At 34.2% G+C, this 21,678-nt stretch overlaps 1 protein-coding gene across 1 annotated transcript in view; it reads right to left on the reverse strand.

The window, feature by feature from the left end:
- The window catches only part of ANKRD13C (ankyrin repeat domain 13C), a 79,574-nt gene that overhangs the window by 6,415 nt on the left and 51,481 nt on the right, over positions 1-21,678 (reverse strand). The window contains exons 8-12 of the mRNA XM_054574592.1: positions 20,906-21,037; positions 17,661-17,822; positions 8,870-8,949; positions 7,032-7,130; positions 3,981-4,081 (exon numbers count right to left, since the gene is read on the reverse strand). Of these exons, the coding sequence (XP_054430567.1) occupies positions 3,981-4,081; positions 7,032-7,130; positions 8,870-8,949; positions 17,661-17,822; positions 20,906-21,037 (574 nt within the window). The remainder of the gene's footprint in view (positions 1-3,980; positions 4,082-7,031; positions 7,131-8,869; positions 8,950-17,660; positions 17,823-20,905; positions 21,038-21,678) is intronic.

Below are 21,678 nucleotides of genomic sequence, written 5' to 3' on the forward strand. Positions count from 1 at the left end.
ACTATTCTTTTGATTTCTGCAAGGTCTGTAGTAATATCCTGTTTCATTCCTTGTATAGGTATTTTTGTGTTTTCTCTCTTTTATCATCTTGTTAATAATTTGTTGATTTTATTGATCTTTTCAAAGAACCTGCTCTTTGCTTCATAACCTTTCTCAATTTGTTTTCTGTTTTTCAGTTATTTCTATGCTTTATTATTTCTTTCCTTTTTCCTTGCTTTGGGTTTATTTTGGTCTTCTTTTTCTAAGTTTTTGAGGTAGAAACTTAAATTTTTTTGACATTTTTTTCCCCTCACCCAAGAATACATTTTTCATTGAATTTTAGAAAGAGAAGAAGTGGGGTGGACATGGTGTGAGGGAGAAACATCCATCAGTTACTGTATGTGCCCCAACTGGGACCAAACCAGCAACCCAGGTATATGCCCTGACCAGGAATTGAACCTGGACATTTCTGTGCACAGAACAATGCTCCAACCACGCAAGCCACACTGACCAGGGCCTTTCTTTTCCTTTTCCTAATGTATATATCTAGTACTATAAATTTCCCTCTCAGCACTGCTATAACCATTTTCCACAAATTTTGGCAATGTTGCAATTTCATTTTCATTTAGTTCAATATATTCCTTTATTTCATTTTAGACTTCACTTTTGATTTACAAATTACTTAGAAAAATGTTCTTTAGTTTCTAAGGGTTTGGAGATTCTCCTGTTGTTTTCCTATTACCAATTTCTAGTTTGATTCTATTGTAAACAATTTTCAACTCTTTTACAATGATTGAGATTTGTCTTATGGCCCAGGATAGAGCCTATCAAGGCATTTGTTTCCATGGACACTTGAAAAAAACATGTATTCTGCTGATGTTGGATAGACTGCTCTATAAATGCCAATTAGGTGCTTTTGGTTTATGGTGTTGTACAGTTGTTCTATACCCTTAGTAATTTTCTGTCTAGTTGTTATATCAACTATTAAGAAAGGGTGCTGAAGTCTTCATGCACAAGTCTTAAAATTTCCCTTTCATTTTTTTGCTTCACCTATCCTACAGCTCTTTAGTTTTGTTTGGTGTATGAATTTAGAATTGCTTTTCTTTGTTCATGGACCATTTTATCATTATATAATGTACCTCTCTGTCTCCAATAACTTTCTTTGCTCTGAAATCTGCTCTGATATTAATATAGCTAGTCCCATTACCCTTTCATACATGTTTTCCCATCCTTTCACATTCTATTTGCCTGTATCATTATATTTGAAGTTTCCTAAAGATAGCATATAGTTCAGTCATATTTTTAAATCCATTTTGTCAATCTCTTTTAAACAGTCTCTTTAGACTACTTACATTTAATGAAAATATTTACATATTAAGACTTAGGTCTGCCATTTTTTGTTCTGTTTCTTTTTACTTTTTTTTATTTCTTTGCTTTCTTGCCTTCCTGTAGGTTATTTGACTATTTTCTAGAATTTCATTTTTATTTATCTGCAGTGTTTTTGAGTGTGTCTCCTTATATAGCTTCTTCATTGGTTGTCCTGGTATACATATAACTAACTTACCATAGTCTCCTGGCCATCACCACTCTCTAAGTTCAAGTGAAGCAGAGAAGCCTTGCCTCCCTTTATGTCCTTCTGCTTTCCCCCTTTATAATATAATTGTAAATAGAAAATAAAAATAGAGAGAAAAAAAGTAGACTTTGAAGTAGCCTGGCTATGAAAAGCAGAGATTAAAGGCGACTGCTGGGTAGGGTGAAATTAAAGGGATTATTTTATTTGGTTGCTTGAATTTTAAGAGAAAGACCGGAACAAAGCCTAACACTAAGAGGAAAAAGTCAGTAGAAAAGGGAGTTGAAAGATAAGAAAGAAACATGGGGAGACTGGTGAAGCAAGACTTTTAGAAGAGCTGGGAGAAAAAGAGACCCACAGTACAAAGGAAGAGGTCATTCAGGCTAAGAAGAGGGGCACCACTTCCACTGAGATAGAAAAGACAAGGAAAGGGTGAAGCTTGAGACAAAAGTCTGCATGGGGATGGGAATAACAAGAGAGGTCTCGTTTCTCACAGTCTTTTTTTCTTTTTTTTGTAACTAAGGACAGCAAAAGTCATCTGCTTAGATTATGGAAAGAAGTATTAGAAGAGATGGGAATGAGTAAAAGAGGTTCAAGTTTAGCCTTTGAGCGAAATGGAAGCAGCAGCAAGTCAGATAAAAGATCGTTCACAATCAGCACTTAAAGCTCTGGTTGATTTTGAAAACATGCTATTGTCAAAAGAACAATTTCCAAATTTTTAGAATTTCCCCCTTAATTGTATTTTTTACCCTAAATACTAAAACAGAAATGGTAGAAGATTTAACTGACCTACAACGGGAGTTTTACAAGGTTAGTTCAAAAGAATGATAAAGAGGCAAGAAAGAAATAGGTAAGCAAATTCCTGATACCTATAAGTATACAAGCAAAAGGTTTTCAATTCCTTGTTAAGAATGTGGGACTACAGGCCACCTGGTGTGGCTCAGTGGATTGAGAAGCAGCTGCTAATTGGAAGGTTGTTGGTTCAATTCCCAGTCAGGGCATATGCCTGGGTTGCGGGCCAGGTCCCTGGCTGGGGACATGTGAGGGCAATTATCAGTGTATCTCTCACACATTAATCTCTCTCCATCTCTTTCTCCCTCCCTTCCCCCTCTCTAAAAAGTAAAAAATATAAAATCTTTTTAAAAGAAAGAATGCGGGGCTACATCAGAGAAATGCCTTCAGAGAAGTGCTGTAGACTCTCCCTTTCCATATAATCAAAATACTTCTTCTGTATAAATATCTATATTGAACGTCGGGTCTGAAAAGTTTAGGATTCTCGCATATTCCTTTGCTGCCCTCTCTTGTAGTCTGTCCCTGTGCCTCTTAAAGTACCTAGAAAGAAGAAGTCCAAAGTTCGAACCATAAAATTACAGTGAGATTTTAAGCTTCTGCAGAAATGCTCACGTAACAATCTCTATCCATAGCTCAAACACACAGCTCTTGAAAGCTTTAGTTTTCTAACCATTTCTTCAAGTAGACATTGGGTTCCCAGTGCTTTGTTAAGGGAATCTATAGTGACATTTTGAAAATCTGCTTTAAAATCTATTTTAGTCCACAAAATGCTTTCCAACTGTGGTAAAAGGAGGTCAGGTTTAGTTTTTCGCAATCAAAGCATTATTTCTGGGAGTATTTTGGCCAAATTATTCTGAGATGTGGTTAATATTAGATATGAAGCACGATAAATATATCTGAGGAATTAGATAAAGGTTATATTTACTCCGTTTATTTTGCCCCCCGACTAGAATGTAGACACCGGAAGGGCAGAGGCTTTTACTCTCACCCCTAGGACAGCGTGGGTCATAGAGCTCGCGCTAGTTAAACGGCCGACAGCAGGGCTGGCCGGTGGTTTGAGGGTTCTCCTGAAGCTTAAATGAATGCTAAATACAAGATTAAATTCTTAAAGTACCTTTCTAACAGTCTCTCATTCCCAGTTTTCTGATACAATTAAGAAGATAAATACGTACAAAAAGAGTGTTTACTGTTTCTATAGATCATTGCTTAAGATAAAATTAAGTTTAAATATTTGAAAACAGAGTGTATGAGTATTGCTTTATCTATAAATAATGACTGTTGTGTTGACTCCAGAAACATTCTCACTATTCAGAAACTCAGGGTCTGCTAAAAGCAAGTCTCCATATTTCGCATTAAAGACATTATCACAGTGCATCACTAAGTTCACCCACATCCTCTTGTATGAAGTATTTGCATACCCCATACATTTAATTTAAATCAAGTAGACTTAGAACTCTTATAAGGCACTTTATATATTTGACAAAAGACGGAATGTCAAAGCATGTAATTTCAGAAAAACTTCAAAAATTTTTATCAACTAGGAAATCCATTTTCCTTCAAAGCATATTTATTATTACATGTTAGTAAACAATTCCATATTTCTAATAAATATGGAAATTACAAGCAATTTTTCTCTTACCTAGTTTTACAGGAAAGCCTGGAGGAAGCTTCATCTGAACAAATTCTCTAAGCTTGTTAAAGTGCTTGAAGGGAGCTATTACTTCCAAAACATTCAGTATTCTGAAACATGGAAGAAGAAAAAATGTTTTCAAGTGGATTTCTTTATGTCCTTATGTTGTTTTATAACCACAAGTTTAAAACTTAGATAGTATTACTAACTTCTAGATATTAAGGATAAGAAAATGATACCTCCTTCTTCCTCTTGAAATTTTTGTTTTTATTATTCTTTTTACCATGTCAAAGTTTATAACTTCTACATTTTACTGTGCAACCATAACTTTCACAGTTGTTTGACTTTTGGTCTATATAAATGAATTGGAAGTTTATACTCATCTTCTTCCTAAAGTTTATACATTCCTGTGTTCTTTAATTTGCTTCACTATTTGAGTGCCTAAATTTCACTGTCAATTTTTTGTGTGTGAAAGGATTTTATGTGCTTAATATTCCTTCACTTCTTACAGATTTGATAAATGAGTGTTTCTTTTCTGCATACTCAAAGAGAAATTTGGCTGGCATAAAATCAGTTTATACTTCTTTCCCTCTGAACTATAATTTCATGTCTCCTAGCATTCAGTACTGCACTAGTCATTATACTGTAGCTACTTCTTTCATCTATTGGTTTAATGGTTTTCATATTCAAATAGTATTATTTTTCTTTCAGAAAGGACCCATGTCTGCTAGATTTCTTGAATTCCTCTTTAATTGCTTTGATATGTAAATGACATCTTTTTTTACCTTAAACAATTATCTTTAATATATGTATTTTTTGTAAATTTTTTTTTGCATTTTTTTTTTTAATTGTTCTAGTACATTTTGTCTCCATTTTCCTGCCACCACTTTCCTCTGCCCCACCCACGCCCACCTCCCACCCTCAATCTTCCCCGCTTTGGCTTTGTCCATGGGTCCTTTATACATGTTCCTTGACAACCCTTCCACTTCTTCGTCCCCCCCATTATCCCCTCCCTCGCCTCTCTGGTTACTGTCATTTTGTTCTTTATTTCAATGTCACCGGTTCTATTTTCCTTGCTTGTTTGTATTGTTGATTAGGCTCTACTTATAGGTGAGATCATATGGTAGTAAATTACATCTTAGCTAGATATGCTATCAGATCACACTTTCTTGGCCCCAAGAATGTTAAGTTTTGAAAAAATGTAAGAGCAGTCTGCATTTTACGTGTTTTCTGCCTGAATGCCATTAGACTTTTTAATGAAAATTAAAGTCACATCGTTTCATCACATAATTATTGCTATTTATCATTCTCATCAATTTTTCTTAAAGCCTAATTTTATGCTACAGATTCAGTTTCCCTTACAGAGAAATTTTTTTCATATTTTTTCATATTTGTTTACATTTTAGAGACTTTCTATATAAGTAGAATACCAAGGATTCTTATGTTGACCCATCTTTGTCTCCCATAAATACTATTTCTCTAATTACTTTAACCTCTTCTTTCACTGCATTCATTATGAGCTATCAAAATTTAATTTTTTGCCACATCTATTCTGTTCATTGTAATTACTAAAGTATTTGCTCTACAATAGTCCTATTTGGTGCTTAGTTTATTTCCTTAGCTTTACAATCTCTTTTTCATTTCATTCTATTATCATCTCATCTGGAGTGATCCAGTTTACTCATTTCATTTTTTAATGTTTTTCTATAGAGCTTACAAAAAATTTTCTTCTTTATTTCACCTATGTTTTATTCAAGAATGATTTTTTTAGTCTGGTTTTACATGTTGTATTCCTTACTTTTTTCAGGGAAAATCGTTATAAATGCTACATTTATAGGTTCTAATAGACCCATTTTCCCCCCCACATATTAGCATCTCCGAAACTGGGATAACTCCTAAAATTGATAGCATCCTATAATTAACCACATATTTCTCCTTTATTAGAAAATAAATCTGGTACATTTTTTAGTTACTTGGGTCCAAGATATGATAATGCAGATTTGCATGGCTAACTCCCTTCCCACATCTTCTGAGAACTACCTATCTAGCTCCATCTCTGATCTACGGCTTGGGCACTGTATAGCGCATTCTATTTACATTTCTCAAGTTTGGCTATTGGAAGTATGAGAAATATATACACTTTGTAGAGAAAAGTAGGTCCTGCTCTTTTCTATGGCAATTTATTTTAATGTATTTGACCAGATTGGTAGGGAAATAACTATGATAACAAAATAGCCTGGAGCTTCCATTCATCCCCTACTTTGGTGAGGAGCTTGATGTTTCAGTTATAGCAGAATAAACTCTAGCTACCTTTCTCCCATTCCACCCATTTTTCCAAAATTGAATTTTTAAAAAAGATTTAACAGGCTCTAATGAAGTGATTCATGCATTGGGCTGCATCCCCCCAGCACTTTAAAAAGTGCTCCAAATTGAATTTTTCTTAAATGAGCATCTGATGAGTACAACTGTGAGAGATATCCTCTGAAATATTGTTTATAACAATAAAAAACTACAATCAAAATGATTATCAGTTGTGGGGTTGATAAAATGACAATGCATCAAAACTGCAAAATACCAAGGAAAGAATAAAAAGATACACTAAAAAGTAATTGTAAAAGATACACTACACTCACTTTTAAAAGAAACTTACAGAACAAAATGCAGACTATGCCATTTTTATAAAAATGCAAAAACACATAGAAAAAAACAAATAAAAATATAGTACTAACCTATTAACTATTAGTAAGGTTAAAGTAAACCATGATTTTTATTCTATAAATTTCCACGTTGCTAGATTTATTTTTTTTACAAAAAGTATGTATTTATGATTTATTTTTATAATTAAAAAACTATTCAAAGATTTATCTGGTTAAAATAATAAAAATGTTAACATTTTCTGAACTAGAAAATTTCTAGAAGGGTGCACACACTATCAAAGCAATGGCTATTTGCTTTTGCATTTCAAAGGCCTTAAATAAACTACTTAGATGCAAATATTATTACAGCCTTTAGGATTTAGTAAATGCTTTCATAAACTCATATGGTTAGTAACAAACTTACGACTGAATTCCCAAGGGAAATTCCTGGCTCATGGCTATTGTGGCTTTAAATGTTTTCTTACTCTCTTTGCATACCAGTTCTCTACCAAGATGAGGAGCTCTAAAATGAAAAAATACATGTTAGTAAAATTTTTCCATGTGCTATCATCTTCCTAAGAAGAATCTGTCCTCTTACAATGACACTTAATTGTCTTACTCTAAGCATAGAAAGAAATACTATATTTTGCAATGTATAATGTGCACCTTTTTGCCCAGATTTTTGAGGGAAGAATAAGGATGTGCAGTATACCTAGGTAATACTAATTCTGTATCTATATGTTTTTAATTCTTTTATGGATGCTTATGCATTAAAAGAGTAACTCTAGAAAGTGATAACAATATCCACATGCAAAATAATACCCTGGAATAAAATAATCGATTTTGTTTTTAAATATTAATTAATTAATTGAAAAATTAAAACAAAAGAATTTTTTTCCTGAAAGTCTAAGCCAAAAACATGGGTGCGCGTTATACATGAGAGCCCATTATGCATGGCAAAATACAGTAATATTACGATAAAAGGAAATAAGAAATGTGTAAGAACTAAAACAAGGGTAATAAAGTATAAAAGTTCAGGGAAAAAATGAGCATAATTCAACAAATTTTACATTGGAAATAATGTAAATAATCACTTTTAAGAACAAAGCAAATCACAAAAAAATTTCAGAATATCATTGTGTCTTTAAAGTCACTTAATACAATCTCTTTTCCTGTTTACAGTCGTCAGCATTGATCAATAGACATGATGTGAAGAATAAAGAATTCTATATTAATTATAGAATACTGAATGCTGACAACATTTTGGAGATGTTAGAAAAGTATAATAAACCTTTCAATACAAAAAATAATGATGATCATTATAACTTCTTCCTAAGCATAGGGATAGGTAGTATTTTATTCCCTGCCAAAAGAAAATACTATTTTCTATAAAGGATTGTATTTTATTTCACACAGTTGGCCAGGAACAAAAACTTTTTATTTATTGATTCACTCAAAAGATTTATCATTCATCATTCTTTTTTCAATAAATATATGTTGAATACAAACCATACGCTAATAATATTAAGCAAATGTCTTATGTAAGGATGGTGAGAAATAGTCTGGCATAGGCTAAAATACAGGAATAATGACAGGAGATGAGTTTGGAAAAACAAAAAGTGGATAAATCGTGAATGGCTTTACACACCATGCTAAAGACCCAGGATAATAACAGAATATAAAAGCTCATCATAAAGTGAACTCAAATAAGCAACATCACTGAGCAATTCCTCACATTTTATTCCTTTGAACAATGTCCTATAGGCTTTTTTTAGTGCATGAAAATTGGTAGCAGAGATGTAAAAAAGAAAACTCTACAATTAGTCAAAGAGTACACATAATTGAGGATGTTTCACCCTCATCATGCCTAATCCATAATTTCTTTTTTAATCCTTACTCAAGGATATGCTTAATTGATTAGAGAGAGAGGAAAAATGACAGAGAAAGAGAGAGAGAGAGAGAGAGCGAGAGAAACATTAATTGGTTGCCACCCCTATGTACCCCAACCAGGGATCGAACCACAACCTAGGTATGTGCCCTAACTAGAACCAGCAACCTTTTGGTTTTTGGGATGATGCTCTAACCAACACAACCACCTGAGCAGGACAGCCTTATTTGTAAAGGCAAAAGAATTGCTCTGGATAAAACCACTAATAGTTCTAAAACAATTTTACACCTAAATATTCACATTTTTACAAATTATTCTTTTTAAAAACCAAAGAATACAAAATAAACAAAACAAAACAAAAAAAACCCACTTACTTTCCATTTTCAGCAGATATATATTCTTCCCAAGTAATAGTGTTCTGAGGAGGCGGAGTAAGGGACTGTCTTCGAACGGGCTGCCAAAAAGAAAAAAGATAAAGAAAGAGGGAGAGGAAAAGGGAGAGAAATGGGGACATGAAGAGTGAGAGACACACAGAGAGAAAGAGAGGAAGGGCGGGAAAAATGACATTTTTTAAAATATAAAAACATACAATAAACTAAACTAAACTGTTTTATCTCTTCAATATAATGCTTTAAGAATTTACTTCCAAGATAGTTCCATGATGATTTAAGCCCTATCAGTAATATTTATTATCAATGTTTAAATCTCAAGTATGAAGATAAGTTATCATGTAATAAAATCCATCCATTCACTGTTTTAACATTCTAAAATGTTCCTAACATTAGGCTAGATGACGAACATGGTAACTGCAGAGAAACACAAAAACTAACCCTGATTTCAAGGAGTTTACAATTCAAAGAAAAAAAATACAGACATGAACAGTTAAGCAGAAATACAAAATATTACGTGACCAAAGGCCAAATGAGCTTACAAAAGAATTCAGTACAGGAGTTCAGGAAAGAAAGCAATCTTCTGTGGATAATAAATTCAGACTAGGGCATTAGGGCTCAGATTTACATGAAAGTAAAACACAGGTAGACTGATTATTTGATCAACAACACTGGTAAAAGGTCATGTTAGATTTTAAAACTTACACCTTGTCTTTGTTAAATATGAATTTGGACCACTAGACAGGGAAGCAATAACTTAGAGCAAGAACAGCTTGAAGTAAGTCTCAGAGAATTAAAACCCATCTTTGCTACTTTTAGCTTTTTGACTTCAGAGAGATTAATCTTTAAATTTCTTTTTCCTTTCTGTACAATGGAACAATGACACTCTTTAAATCACTGTAATAATTAAATGAGATGCTAAACAGAAAATGCTTAACACAATGCTCATGTTAACAAATCCAATGTTTTAAACCAACATAAATAAAAAAGCAAATTTGTTGAGGTACATATGAAATCAGTTTTTAACCTATTGAAGCTGAATTAGAGTTTATGGCACCCCATTCACATTAGGCAAGAGAGAATTCTTTGTTAATCTCCAATGTAATATTTTGTTATAATCATCACTAATTAAAATACATGCATTTGAGTAACCAATCTCTGTTTACATGACTTGCCAGCTAACAGCAAATACCAATTCCCACACTCAACTTATTTTTATATTACCAGCTGTGACCAAGCAGCCATTAATTTTTAATCCTGGTATATTATATCTTTTTAAAACTTTATTAAGACTTTAAATACAGTTCACCATTAAAATGTGATTGTCTCTTGAATTTGATAGATCCTTCCCTTTACTCTTTTCATCACTTATTTTTTAACTATGCATCTTAATTTATATATATCTTTCCTAAAAAGCTTATTTTAAGTTTAAAAGAACTGTATTCTCAAAATTACCTACAAAATAAATACAAATATATCTTTTCTCTCTTAACGCCCACTGTCAAAAATAATTAAAATGGTATCAGTTCTATGTTGCTTTCCCTGTGTTTATAAATTGTGTCTAGGGGAAAACAAAAAACAGCTATTTGTATCTTTTTTAAATAAGACTTATCAATTCTGTTTTGATGTTCTTTCATCCTGCACCTTGCCACATTCAACAAAATCAAATTATATGCATAGATCAATGTCTTATAGAATTAATATTTTCTTTAAATTTATTCTATTTGTAATTGAACTCCACAATAATTCAAGTGTAATTCATCAGTTCTTCACTATCAAAAGTCCAAACAATATGTGAGATAAATGAGGTCCATCCAGAAGGTATCCAGCCTTGTAATATGAAAGACAGAGACAATTGTTAAAGAAGATACAAGATAGAAGAAACATCTTACATCGTAGGCACCTTGGCCTACGCAGTTCTCCCAATCGCTATCAGCTGCCTGCCCCGTCACATTTTCCTGAGTCTCACGGACAGTCTGAAATCTCTGCCCTTTCAAAGGTGATTTTCCTGGGAAAAGCCAGAAGTCACAGGGCACCAAATCTGGACTGTAGAGGGGCTGAATCACCTGGGTGATTTGATGTTTTGCCAAAAAACTGCATGAGATGTGATGCATGAGTGACAGGTAGTTGTGATGAACCTGCCAATCACCAGCTGCCCATAGCTGTGGCCTTCTGAATCATCCAAATAGTTTCCATGGAGGAATGTTCAAGCTTAACACAAACTTGATGCAGATTCGTTGCTTGACTCACTCAGTTATTTTGAATGTGACAGCCACACAGTACACAGGCTCACTCAAGGGTTGTCTACCGCCCCCAACTGACTAGTATAGTGGAGTCATCATTGTTCACTCATGACATTCCAGTCCACTCTCCTTGGTTGCCAGGTTATATTGGTGTCATGTAAACGACTCTTGTTATATTAACAATGGCTGGACTTGTTCTGGACAGACCTCATATATTTTTATTAGACAACAACTGAAATACAATCTTAAAAGGATTACAAAACTAACAAATAACAATACAGCTATAGTTCTTCACAATTCTTGATAAAGTACTTATGCAAGACTAAAAAATACCATGATTTTTAAAATACAATACTGAATTTTAAAAAATGCCTTCTAGGATCAGGATAAAGGCACAGCACCTGCTCTCATTACTTTTATTCAACGTCATACTTGTTATTACTTCCCAGTGCAACAGACACAAAATAAACAAACATAAATAAATAAATAAAAGACACAGATTAGCAAGGAAAAGTATAGCTATCTCTCTTACCTGATGACATAATCATCTATATAAAATGGTAAGGAATGTACAAAAAACTATATAACTAATGTACTAATTTAGCAATACAGAAAAATCTAATGAATTTCTATATACTGGCAATTCACAATTGGAAGTGAAATTTAAAAACATCATTTATGATGGCATTAAAAAATACAAAATACTTAAGAGACAAATTTAATAAGATCTCTGTAAGACTTGTATACTGCAAACTAAAAACATGTGTGAAACTATTTAAGATTTAAATACATGGAGATATGTATGTACCATGCTCACAAAACAGGAGCTTCAATATCTTTAAGATATCTATTCTCTCCACATTAATCTATGGATTCAACACCATCTTGATAAAAATTCCAAAGGCAATTCAACAGAGAGGGATACCCCTTCTCCATTGGTGCTAGACGAACAAGATGTCCAAGGCAAAAAAAATAAGCCTTGACTTCAACAGCACACCTTGTACAAAACTGACTGGTTCATGGACTTCAATGAAAAATATAAAAGTACAAGAGGGCTTTTAGGAAAAAAAAAAAAAAGTAAAGAAAATTTTAGGGATGAGGAGCTAGACAAAGGTTCTTAGACTTGGGACAAACCATAAAACAAAAATTGATAAACTGAACCTTATCAAAATTAAAAACTTATCCTCTGCAAAAACTATTTAACAGGATAAAACATTAGGCTACAGAGTAGGAGAGAAATAGCTGCAAAACACAAATCTCTCACAAAGAACTATTATCTGAAATATACAAACAACTTTGAAAACTCAACAATAAAAAAAACCCAATCTAAAAAGGGGCAAAAGACATGAAGAAACATTTCATCAAACAGGATGTAAGAGGTCTGTCCAGAAGGTATCCAGCCATGTAATATGAAAAATAGAGACAATTATTAAAGAAGATACAAGATACAAGAAACACTGTACACAGGACAATGACACTTCAGTCTCCTTTAAAGTAGGCTGGGATGTCACACAGTTCTCCCAACTGCCATCAGCTCCATCGTATTTTCCTGAACCTCACAGACATGCTGAAATCTCTTCACTTTCAAAGGTGATTTTACTTTTGGGAAAAGCCAGAAGTTGCAGGGCACCAAATCTGGGCTGTAGAGGGACTGAGTCACCTGGGTGATTTGATGTTTCGCCAAAAAGCTCTGCATGAGACATGATGCATGAGTGGGCACATTGCGATGAACCTGCCAATCACCAGTTGCCCATAGCTGCAGCCTTCTGAGTCATCCATATAGTTTCCATGGAGGAATGTTCAAGCTTATCACAAACTTGATGCAGATTCATTGCTCTACTCATTCAGTCATTTTGAATGTGACAGCCACACAGTACACATGCTCACTCAAGGGTTGTCTATCGCCCCCACTCACTAGTACAGTGAAGTCATTCTTCATGTACGCACATTCCAGCCCCCTCTTCTTGGTTGCCAGGTTACAATGATGTCACACAAATGATTCCTATCATTATTAACAATGCCTGGGTCTTTTCTGGACAGATCTCATACAGATGGCAAATATGCACATGAAAAGATACTCATTCAACATCATTAACCATTAGGAAAATCCAATAAAACCACATAAGATAGCATTATACATTGCTTTTTATGGACTGAATGTGTGTCTCTCCAAAATTCATGTGTTGAAGCCCAAACCCCCAATGTGATGCTGTTTGGAGGTAGGTCCTTTGGGTAGTAATTTGGCTATATGAGGTCATACAGTGGTGCCTCATAATAAGGTTAGTGTGCTTATAAGATGAACAAGGAAACAGAGACCAGAGCGCTCTCCCTCATTTAAGAACATAGCAAGAAGGCAACCATCCTCAAGCCTGTAAGAAAGCCCTCAGCCTGGAAGAGAATATGCCAGTACCCAATCCTTGGATTTCCCAGCCTCCAGAACTGTGAGAAATGAATTCCTATTGTTTAAGTCATCCAGTGGATGCTATTTTGTTATGGCATCCCAAGCATACTAAAGCACTGTAAGAATGGGTAAAATAAAAAGTTGTGGCCCTAGCTGGTGTGGCTCAGTGGATTGAGTGCCGGCTGGCACGCCAAAAGGTTGCCAGTTTGATTCCCAGTCAGGACACATGCTTGGGTTGCAGGCTAGGTCCCCAGTTGGGGGTGTGCAAGAGGCAAGTGATTGATCTATCTCTTGCACATTGACGTTTCTCTCCCTCTCTTTCTCACGCCCCTCCCCTCTCTCAAAAAATAAAATATTTTTTTTTTAAATTGTGACAATAGCACCCTGACCAGGTTGCTCAGTTGGTTGGAGCATCATCCCACACACTAAAAGGTTGTGTGTTCAATTGCCAGTCAGGGCACATATCTAGGTTGCAGACTGATCCCCAGTTGGGGTGCATATGGGAGGCAATCAATCAAAGTCTCTCTCTTACAACAATGTTCCTCTCTCTCCTTCTCTCTGTAAAATCAATAAATACATCCATATCTTCAGGTAAGGACTTAAAATTAAATTAAATTAAAATTTAAAATTCTGAAAATAGCAAGTGATGGCCAGAAGGCAGAGAGGTAATTGCTTATACACTGCTGATCAGAATATAAGGTGGAAAACATTTATGCTAGAGAAATGAAGAGCCATGTTTACACAAAAATCTGTGTGTGATTGTTATGGCAGCATTATTCATAATGGTCCAAAACTAAAAATAACCCAAATGCCTTTTCATCAGGTGAATGATTAAGCAAGCTATGGTACATTCACACCATGGAATACTACTCAGTAATAAAAAGAACAAACTATTGATATACACAACTTCAATAAATTACCAGGGAATTAATCTGAGTGAATAAAAAGCCAATCTCAAAAAGTTCACATACAATATCCTTGAAATGACAAAATGAAAGAAATGGAAGAACAGATTAGTGATTGTCAGGAGTAAGGGACAGATGGGGACAAAAGGGTAGTAGGTGTGCTTATAAAAGAGCAACTGTGGTGATGGAGATGTTCTGTATCTTGATTATAAATGCCAATATCCTGGTTATGATGTTACACTACAGTTTCACAAGATGTTGCCATTGGAGGAAACTGGGTGAGGCATACATGGATTCTCTGCATTCCACATGTGGGAACCTACAATTATCTCAAAATAGAAAGTTGAATAAACAAAAACCAAGCAGACTTTTATGTAGAAACTGATTGATCTATAGATTCAATACCACACTAATCAAAATCCCACCAAGTGTTTTATCTTTTGTAGAAACTGACAGGTTGAATCAAATATTCATAAAAAACTGTAAAGTCTGCCCTGGTCGGCTAGTTCAGTTGGTGGGATCATTGTCTGGTATATCAAAAAGTTGTGGGTTCAATCCCAATTCGAAGTGAGCAGAGAAAGCAACCAATCAATATTTCTGTCTCACATCGGTTTCTCTTCTCTTTTCTCTCTCCCTCTCCTTTTCCTCCCTCTTCTCCTCTATCTCTCTCCCCCTTCTCCCTCTAAAATCAATAAAAACATATCCTCGGGTGAGGATTTAAAAAAAAACAACTGTAAAGTCCAAGGGTCTATGATCACATGGGGACTGTTTTCTTTGATTTCTTACCAGAAGTCGAAAATCTTAATTATTTTATTTAATCCATATTATTTTATATAGCTATCTGAAATTAAACTAGGTCTTAATTTCAATGTGCAAAACTACAGTTTATTAAAACACCATTTAAAGATCCCTTTAACAATTCAAATGCATCAAGTTACAATCTCTGCCCTAAAGAAAACTAAGTAGTATATACTGTACGTTTAAATATAGATAAATGAGATAATCAGGGTCAATTGGCAAATGTCCCATAAAATGGTATTCTATGAGGTTTTTTTTCCATGTACTCATCCCAAAATGGTTTGCTGACAAAATTATGCAAAGGTAGCAATAACCACCACAACAACAAAGTCATTTTTTAAAATAACTTTTAATAAAATTTAAATCACAGTGTAAGTCTAAAGAAATAGCCTTTTTATCTGGTCAACAATGGGTGAGGGAGGTAGCTTTATCAAAAATTGAGCTCAGCATTTCCTCTCCCAATCCATTTCTGTTTTCTGAACATATCATATCCTATAACTCATAGTGATGAAGATATCAGTAAATACCAGCCTTGGTTGGTGTGGCTCAGTGGACTGAACACCAGCCTGTGAACCAGAGTTACCAGTTCAATTCCCAGTCAGGGCAAATGCCTGGCTTGCGGACTAGGTCCCCAGTAGGGGGCACGTGAGAGGCAACCACACATTGATGTTTCTCTTCCTCGATTTCTCCTTCCCTTAAGCTCTCTCTAAAAATAAATAAATGTTTTAAAAAATATATCAGTAATTACCAGGTGGCTTCTGAAAAATTAGTCTGGTGAAGCTCTACTCAATCCCAAAACCAAAATAAAAATGAGGCATACAAAGAGGATTTGGCAGGAAGGAGAGATGATGACACTATACTAGCACGATCACGATTTTAACTTAAACATTTAATGGGGATTCTCAAACACTTTACATCTTATATTTGGCTGATTCACTCAGTAAATGAACTTTCTAAACATTAAAATATTTTCCTAGCATACACACACACAGTATTACCGTGAATTAGTTGGAACCTGGCATACTATTCTGAAAAGTCTATCTCTAAAACATAATCTGACACAATACCATAGGGAGAGACTAGACATTCAAGAAATTCAAGCCTCCTCATAGTAGCTTTTAATCTTCTTACAAATGTGATTCACATTTATACCACAAACAAGCACTCACACAAATGCATATTTATACACAACACATAACTCCCTGGCACTACTGTTTCATAAAGTAATAATGACCTGTACTGTGTGTGACATGCTCTGTTTTTCTCTACTATTATTTAGATTTGAATTTAAAAAGGGTGGTCACAGAGCCCAGCTGGTGTGTCTCAGTGGACTGAGTGCCAGCCAAAGAAGCAAGGGGTCACTGGTTTGATTTCCAGTCAGGGCACATGCCTTGGTTGCGGGCCAGGTCCCCAGCAGGGGGCACATGAGAGGCAACCATAGATTGTAGCTTCTCTCCCTCTCTTTCTCCCTACCTTCCCCTCTAAAAATACATAAATAAAATCTTTAAAAATTAAAAAAAGGGTGGTCACAAACCAGTAAAATTGATATCATCTACCAAGAGGTCCCTATCCTGCAATTTGAAAAATACTTTTTTAAAATTTAGTAAAATATTAACATTTGAGGAATCTTAGTGAAGGATATCCAAAAATTGTTTGAACTATTTTAGGACTTTTTTGTAAGTCTAAAACTATCAAAATAAAAAATAAATTTAAGAATCCAGGCCTTGGCCGGATGGCTCATTTGGTTAGAGCATCATCCTGATACACCAATGTTGCAGGTTCAATGTCCACTAGGGCACATAAAAGAAACCACCAATGATGCATAAATAAGTGGAACAACAAATCAATGTTTCTCTCTCTCCCTTCCTCTCTCTCTCTCTAAAATCAATAAATAAAAAAAATTAAAAATAAAGGAAAAAGGACCCATTCATCTATTAGGGAATGAAATTGCAGAGGCAGTTTATATACCTCTCATATACCTTTGTATTCCCTAAGTTCCCCTCTCATTTATCTACTGTCACACAATTCTTTTTATACACCATACTTTCAACAAATATATGCTGAATAAAAATCTAAGAGAAGTTATAGGCTAGAAATGATTTCATAAGTAAGTGGACTTTTATTTAGGCCTTCAAAACAGTCAATGACTTCACTTGGTGAAGGAGGAAAAAGAATGCACGCAAAGGGACATGGATAAAATATTAACACTGGTTTCATGCTTATCGAATAATTTAACCTATTTGTTAGTGAAGTGTCAAAGACCAAGTACAGATTCACAAAAATAAACCACCCAAGGCTATATCAAAAAAACAAAAGGTGTATATAGCAAACAAAACCCACGAGTGTACTTACATAAACTCACTAAATGCTAGGAATGATGTCTACCCCCTCTCTCCTTAGAACATTATAAATCAGAAGTGAAATTATACCTCAAAATTCTGTTCCATTATGTTTCCACCTTTACTTAAGCTCTCCATAATGGCCTTATTTCGAAGAATATCTTCTTCACTGAGATGTTCTCTTCTTTTCCTTGATTCTAAAACAAGTCCATTCACCAGATAAAAGTCTGCCAAAAAGTTTCCTACTCTTTCCTAAAACAAAATCAAATATTCAAAGTAATAAAAAAAATTAAGTTTGCCTTACACTTTAGTAATTTCAAATATACATATGTGTATACCTGTTTTCCATAAACATGTAACATTAAGCTGTAAATATTCCTTTGGCACTTGAAATTATCTCAATATCTTTTGTATTCTATTACATTAATAATTAATATATAAAATTAACACATTTCAAATTTAAAACACACTGATGGTATGGCAGTTAACCTGAACAAAAATACTACATAGTATTCCTTTAGAATCTACTCCCAAGTAGCATAAAGCTATCTGAAAACTTTCTGTAGCCAATATCAAATATTATGAGTAACAAGGAGGGGTCAGGGATAATTACTGTTCCCATTTTATAGATAGAAAAGAAATTGGACTGAAAAGAAATAGTCTAAGTCACAGAGAAATCTTTAGTACAACTAGAATTTATCACCTGTTCCAATAGTCTATTCTGTAACAGGATCAATCCTTAAGTTACAGTTGCTTGCTGCTTTCAACAAAGAGAGAACAGAGCAGTCTAGCTCACCAACACAGTGCAATTGTTTACATTTGGAATTGGGGATAGAGAAACCCAAGAGGTATAGGGACATCAAGAAGAGAACTGTTATTTCTTCTCGATGAGGTCCTCCTTCAACATCAACCTTTACCCTTTTAGCAGACCCAACAGGTGGTCAGAGTTTAATATGCCTTACTTCAAAAATACATGATGGAAAACAAGCTAACCATTTCTACCTGCATGCAAATCACTCAGTCTCTGTCTTACTACTGTTTTCTGGCATTCCAAAACTATGTGTTTAGAGTTGCTTCCACATCCATCTTGCTTTTGATGGCCTCCTTACCAGTTACCAGAAAGCAAAGCATTCTGCACCCGTTTCTACCTACAAAATGGGAACCATAAGCATTACTGACTCCCTCCTTACCTGTCAAAGATTTAAGAAGATCACCTAGATGCTGTTCAAGAGCTTTGAGCTGCTAGCAGTTGCACTAGATGAATAGCAGCTTCAATTTTTTTCTTCTCTTGAAGTGATCCTTCTAATGCTGTCCAGAAGAACAGAGTACAAACAAATAAGACTTTAAGCCAACAAATGGATTGCAGTGTAGGCTCTCACAACTGGGAATCCTATCGTGCCATTTGTTGCCAAATAGGCTTAAAGAGGAAAGGTGATGAGCCTAGATTTCAGAGTGAGGGTTTTTCTGTGGCTGTGAAGTACTCAGGTGATAATTAGTTATTTTTGGAATCTTATAATGAAAAAGCATTTATTAAAAGTAGACCATCAAAACAAAAATTTTAAGTCTATAGTCCCCATAATTCAGCCATTTTCTTTCTTTCTATCTATAACAGATACTGCAAAAGAATATAAAAGAATGGTAAATGCAACATCATTTATAAAGGCAGAAAACTGGACATAAATGTCTGTCCACTCATCTAAATGCCCAAAAATAAGAGATTAGATAAATAAATTACAATATACCCATACTATGGAATACTATGCAGTTGTTAAAAAGAATGAAGTAGCAATACTGATAAGAAAAAGCTCCTAAGACATACTAGAGTTGGGAGGGCAGGGATGTGCAAAAAATAGATATGATACTTTATGAAAAGATAAATAACTAAGGTGACATATTACTATGGATGCGTATTTATGGAAAGCATAAAAAAAAGATCTGAAGGATATACAAATGAATAGCCTTGCAGAATGTTTTGTGAGTAGTGGTCAAACTTTATGTGTAAGGTAGGTCAAACACCAGTCTAGCTGCTTCACTGAAGGTATTTTTTGGACATAATTATCACTTAAGTCAGTAGACCTGGAATATAGCAGTTTATGTTCCATAATGTGGGTAGGCCTCAACAAATCAATTTCAGGCCTTAGGAGTAAAGCCTGTTTCCCAAAATAAAGGCAATCCTTCCTCAAGATGACAACATAGAAACCACGTCTGAGGTTCCAGCCTGCAGATTTCAGACTCAAGACCACATCAACTCTTCCCTGAATTTCCAGCCTGCTAAATTGCTCTATAGATTTCAGACTAGTCCTTCATTCACATGAGCCAATTCTTTAAAATAAATCAATCTCTCCCTACCCCCTCTCTTTTTAAATATCTACCTATATATTTATATTCCTATATAAGGATCCCTATGTGTCTATACCTATACCTATATCTATATATCAATATACCCATATCTATGCAGATATTTAGAGAAAGAGAGATCTCTTACTGTTTTTGTTTCTTAGAGAACCCTGGCTAACACAGGCTGTTTTTGTTTTTCCAATAACATTATATTCATTTCTACTGTGTGTAATATAAGATAAAAATAATTTTTAAAAGCAGTTAAGTCCTGGCCCTTACCTGATCTGGTTACTTATTCTTGACTTTAAAATTTTATAAAATGCTTCCTCATGTATCTAATTTTAAAAAATTTTTAGTATATTTTGAACATTCTGATGTAACTTCTTGCTGACAGGCAAAACAGTAATTATGGAAAACATTTACAATTTACTAAGGGGAAACCTCCACTAAGATTTAATTTAATTATGCTGTTGTAGAAATATAAGCATATTTAATTTTAGTTATATATATGGAATACTGAGAATCAGATACTGGATAAGTAAATGGTTTAGAAGTCTAAAAGCAGAAAGGAAAAAGATCCAGGGAAATGAATTCAAAAGCGTACCCCTCTTTATAGTCTTCCTAAGGAATAAATCATTAGAAATGTAATGGAACCATAACAAAGCAACTAACAAGAATCTTTCCCAACACAGAATCCAAATGAGTTAGGTGGTGAGAGGTGTTTAAGGGAACCAAATGGTAATAGGAAAAAAATACAATTAAAAAGTAAAAAAGGGAAAAAAATTTCAAGTGAACTAAACTTTCTCTCCTGGCTTCTATAAGAATATTTTCCAAGCATTACAATTACAAGTAACCAACCATTATAATTCCCTATGTGGAGTCAAAGAGGCAAGAATAGGATACTTGAGGATAATTCTTCCTGCATTTCCATCACATTATTTTGGCGACATTAAATACAAAACAATTTTTACAGTTTAAAAATCTAGATTTGTACATACTGTTTTATCTTCCCGAAAAAGCCATCCTGTTTGGGCACGTGTGAAAGAAATTGATTTGGTTGATAGAGTTGCGGAGTAAATATCACTACTCATTAAAATGTCAACCTCTTCTTCTGTTTCCATCTCTGATTCCTGGAGTGGGGATAAACATTAAATATAAGAATCTAGGTTTTCAACGGTTATTAGCATGACATATGACATATACAAAATAACAAAATATAAATCTCTAAAAAGGAAAGATTCTAAAAAATGTTAAGTGCTACTTATTCTAAAAACAATTACAGAATTTTAAACTATATATATCTAAATAAATTAGAATGATGGCTAATAATGAATCTACAAATACAGTACACATGAAATATAGTACTCATATGTACTATTATAGATATATAATGGAAATAATACTAGATTTACCCATTACAGAAATATAGAGTATGTAGAGCAATTTTAAAAGACTACTTAAAGAATTATAGTTGACAAGTCTGAGGCAAAATGCCCATATGAAGTTTTCGTTTTCTTTCAGCACAGATGAATCGTACTTTAGTTCTTTTTAATCCAAAAACCCACCATTATCACTTGAGCTTTTCTTTCCCAGTAGTTCTAAGTGAAAGGGAAAGAAAGGGGAAGAGAGAAGGAGTGAAGGAGAGAGGGAGGAAGAGAGGGAGGGAGGGAAGAAAGGAAAGGAATTCAGAAGGGATCTTCTCTATATTTCTTGTAGAGAGGAAAAAAAAAAAAAGAAAACTATAAATACCCACCTATGATTTCTAAACTTA

This window comes from Pteronotus mesoamericanus, unplaced genomic scaffold (assembly GCF_021234165.1).
Source record: "Pteronotus mesoamericanus isolate MK-2021 breed Mesoamerican mustached bat unplaced genomic scaffold, CSHL_Meso_final contig_105, whole genome shotgun sequence".
Taxonomy (NCBI): Eukaryota; Metazoa; Chordata; class Mammalia; order Chiroptera; family Mormoopidae; genus Pteronotus; species Pteronotus mesoamericanus.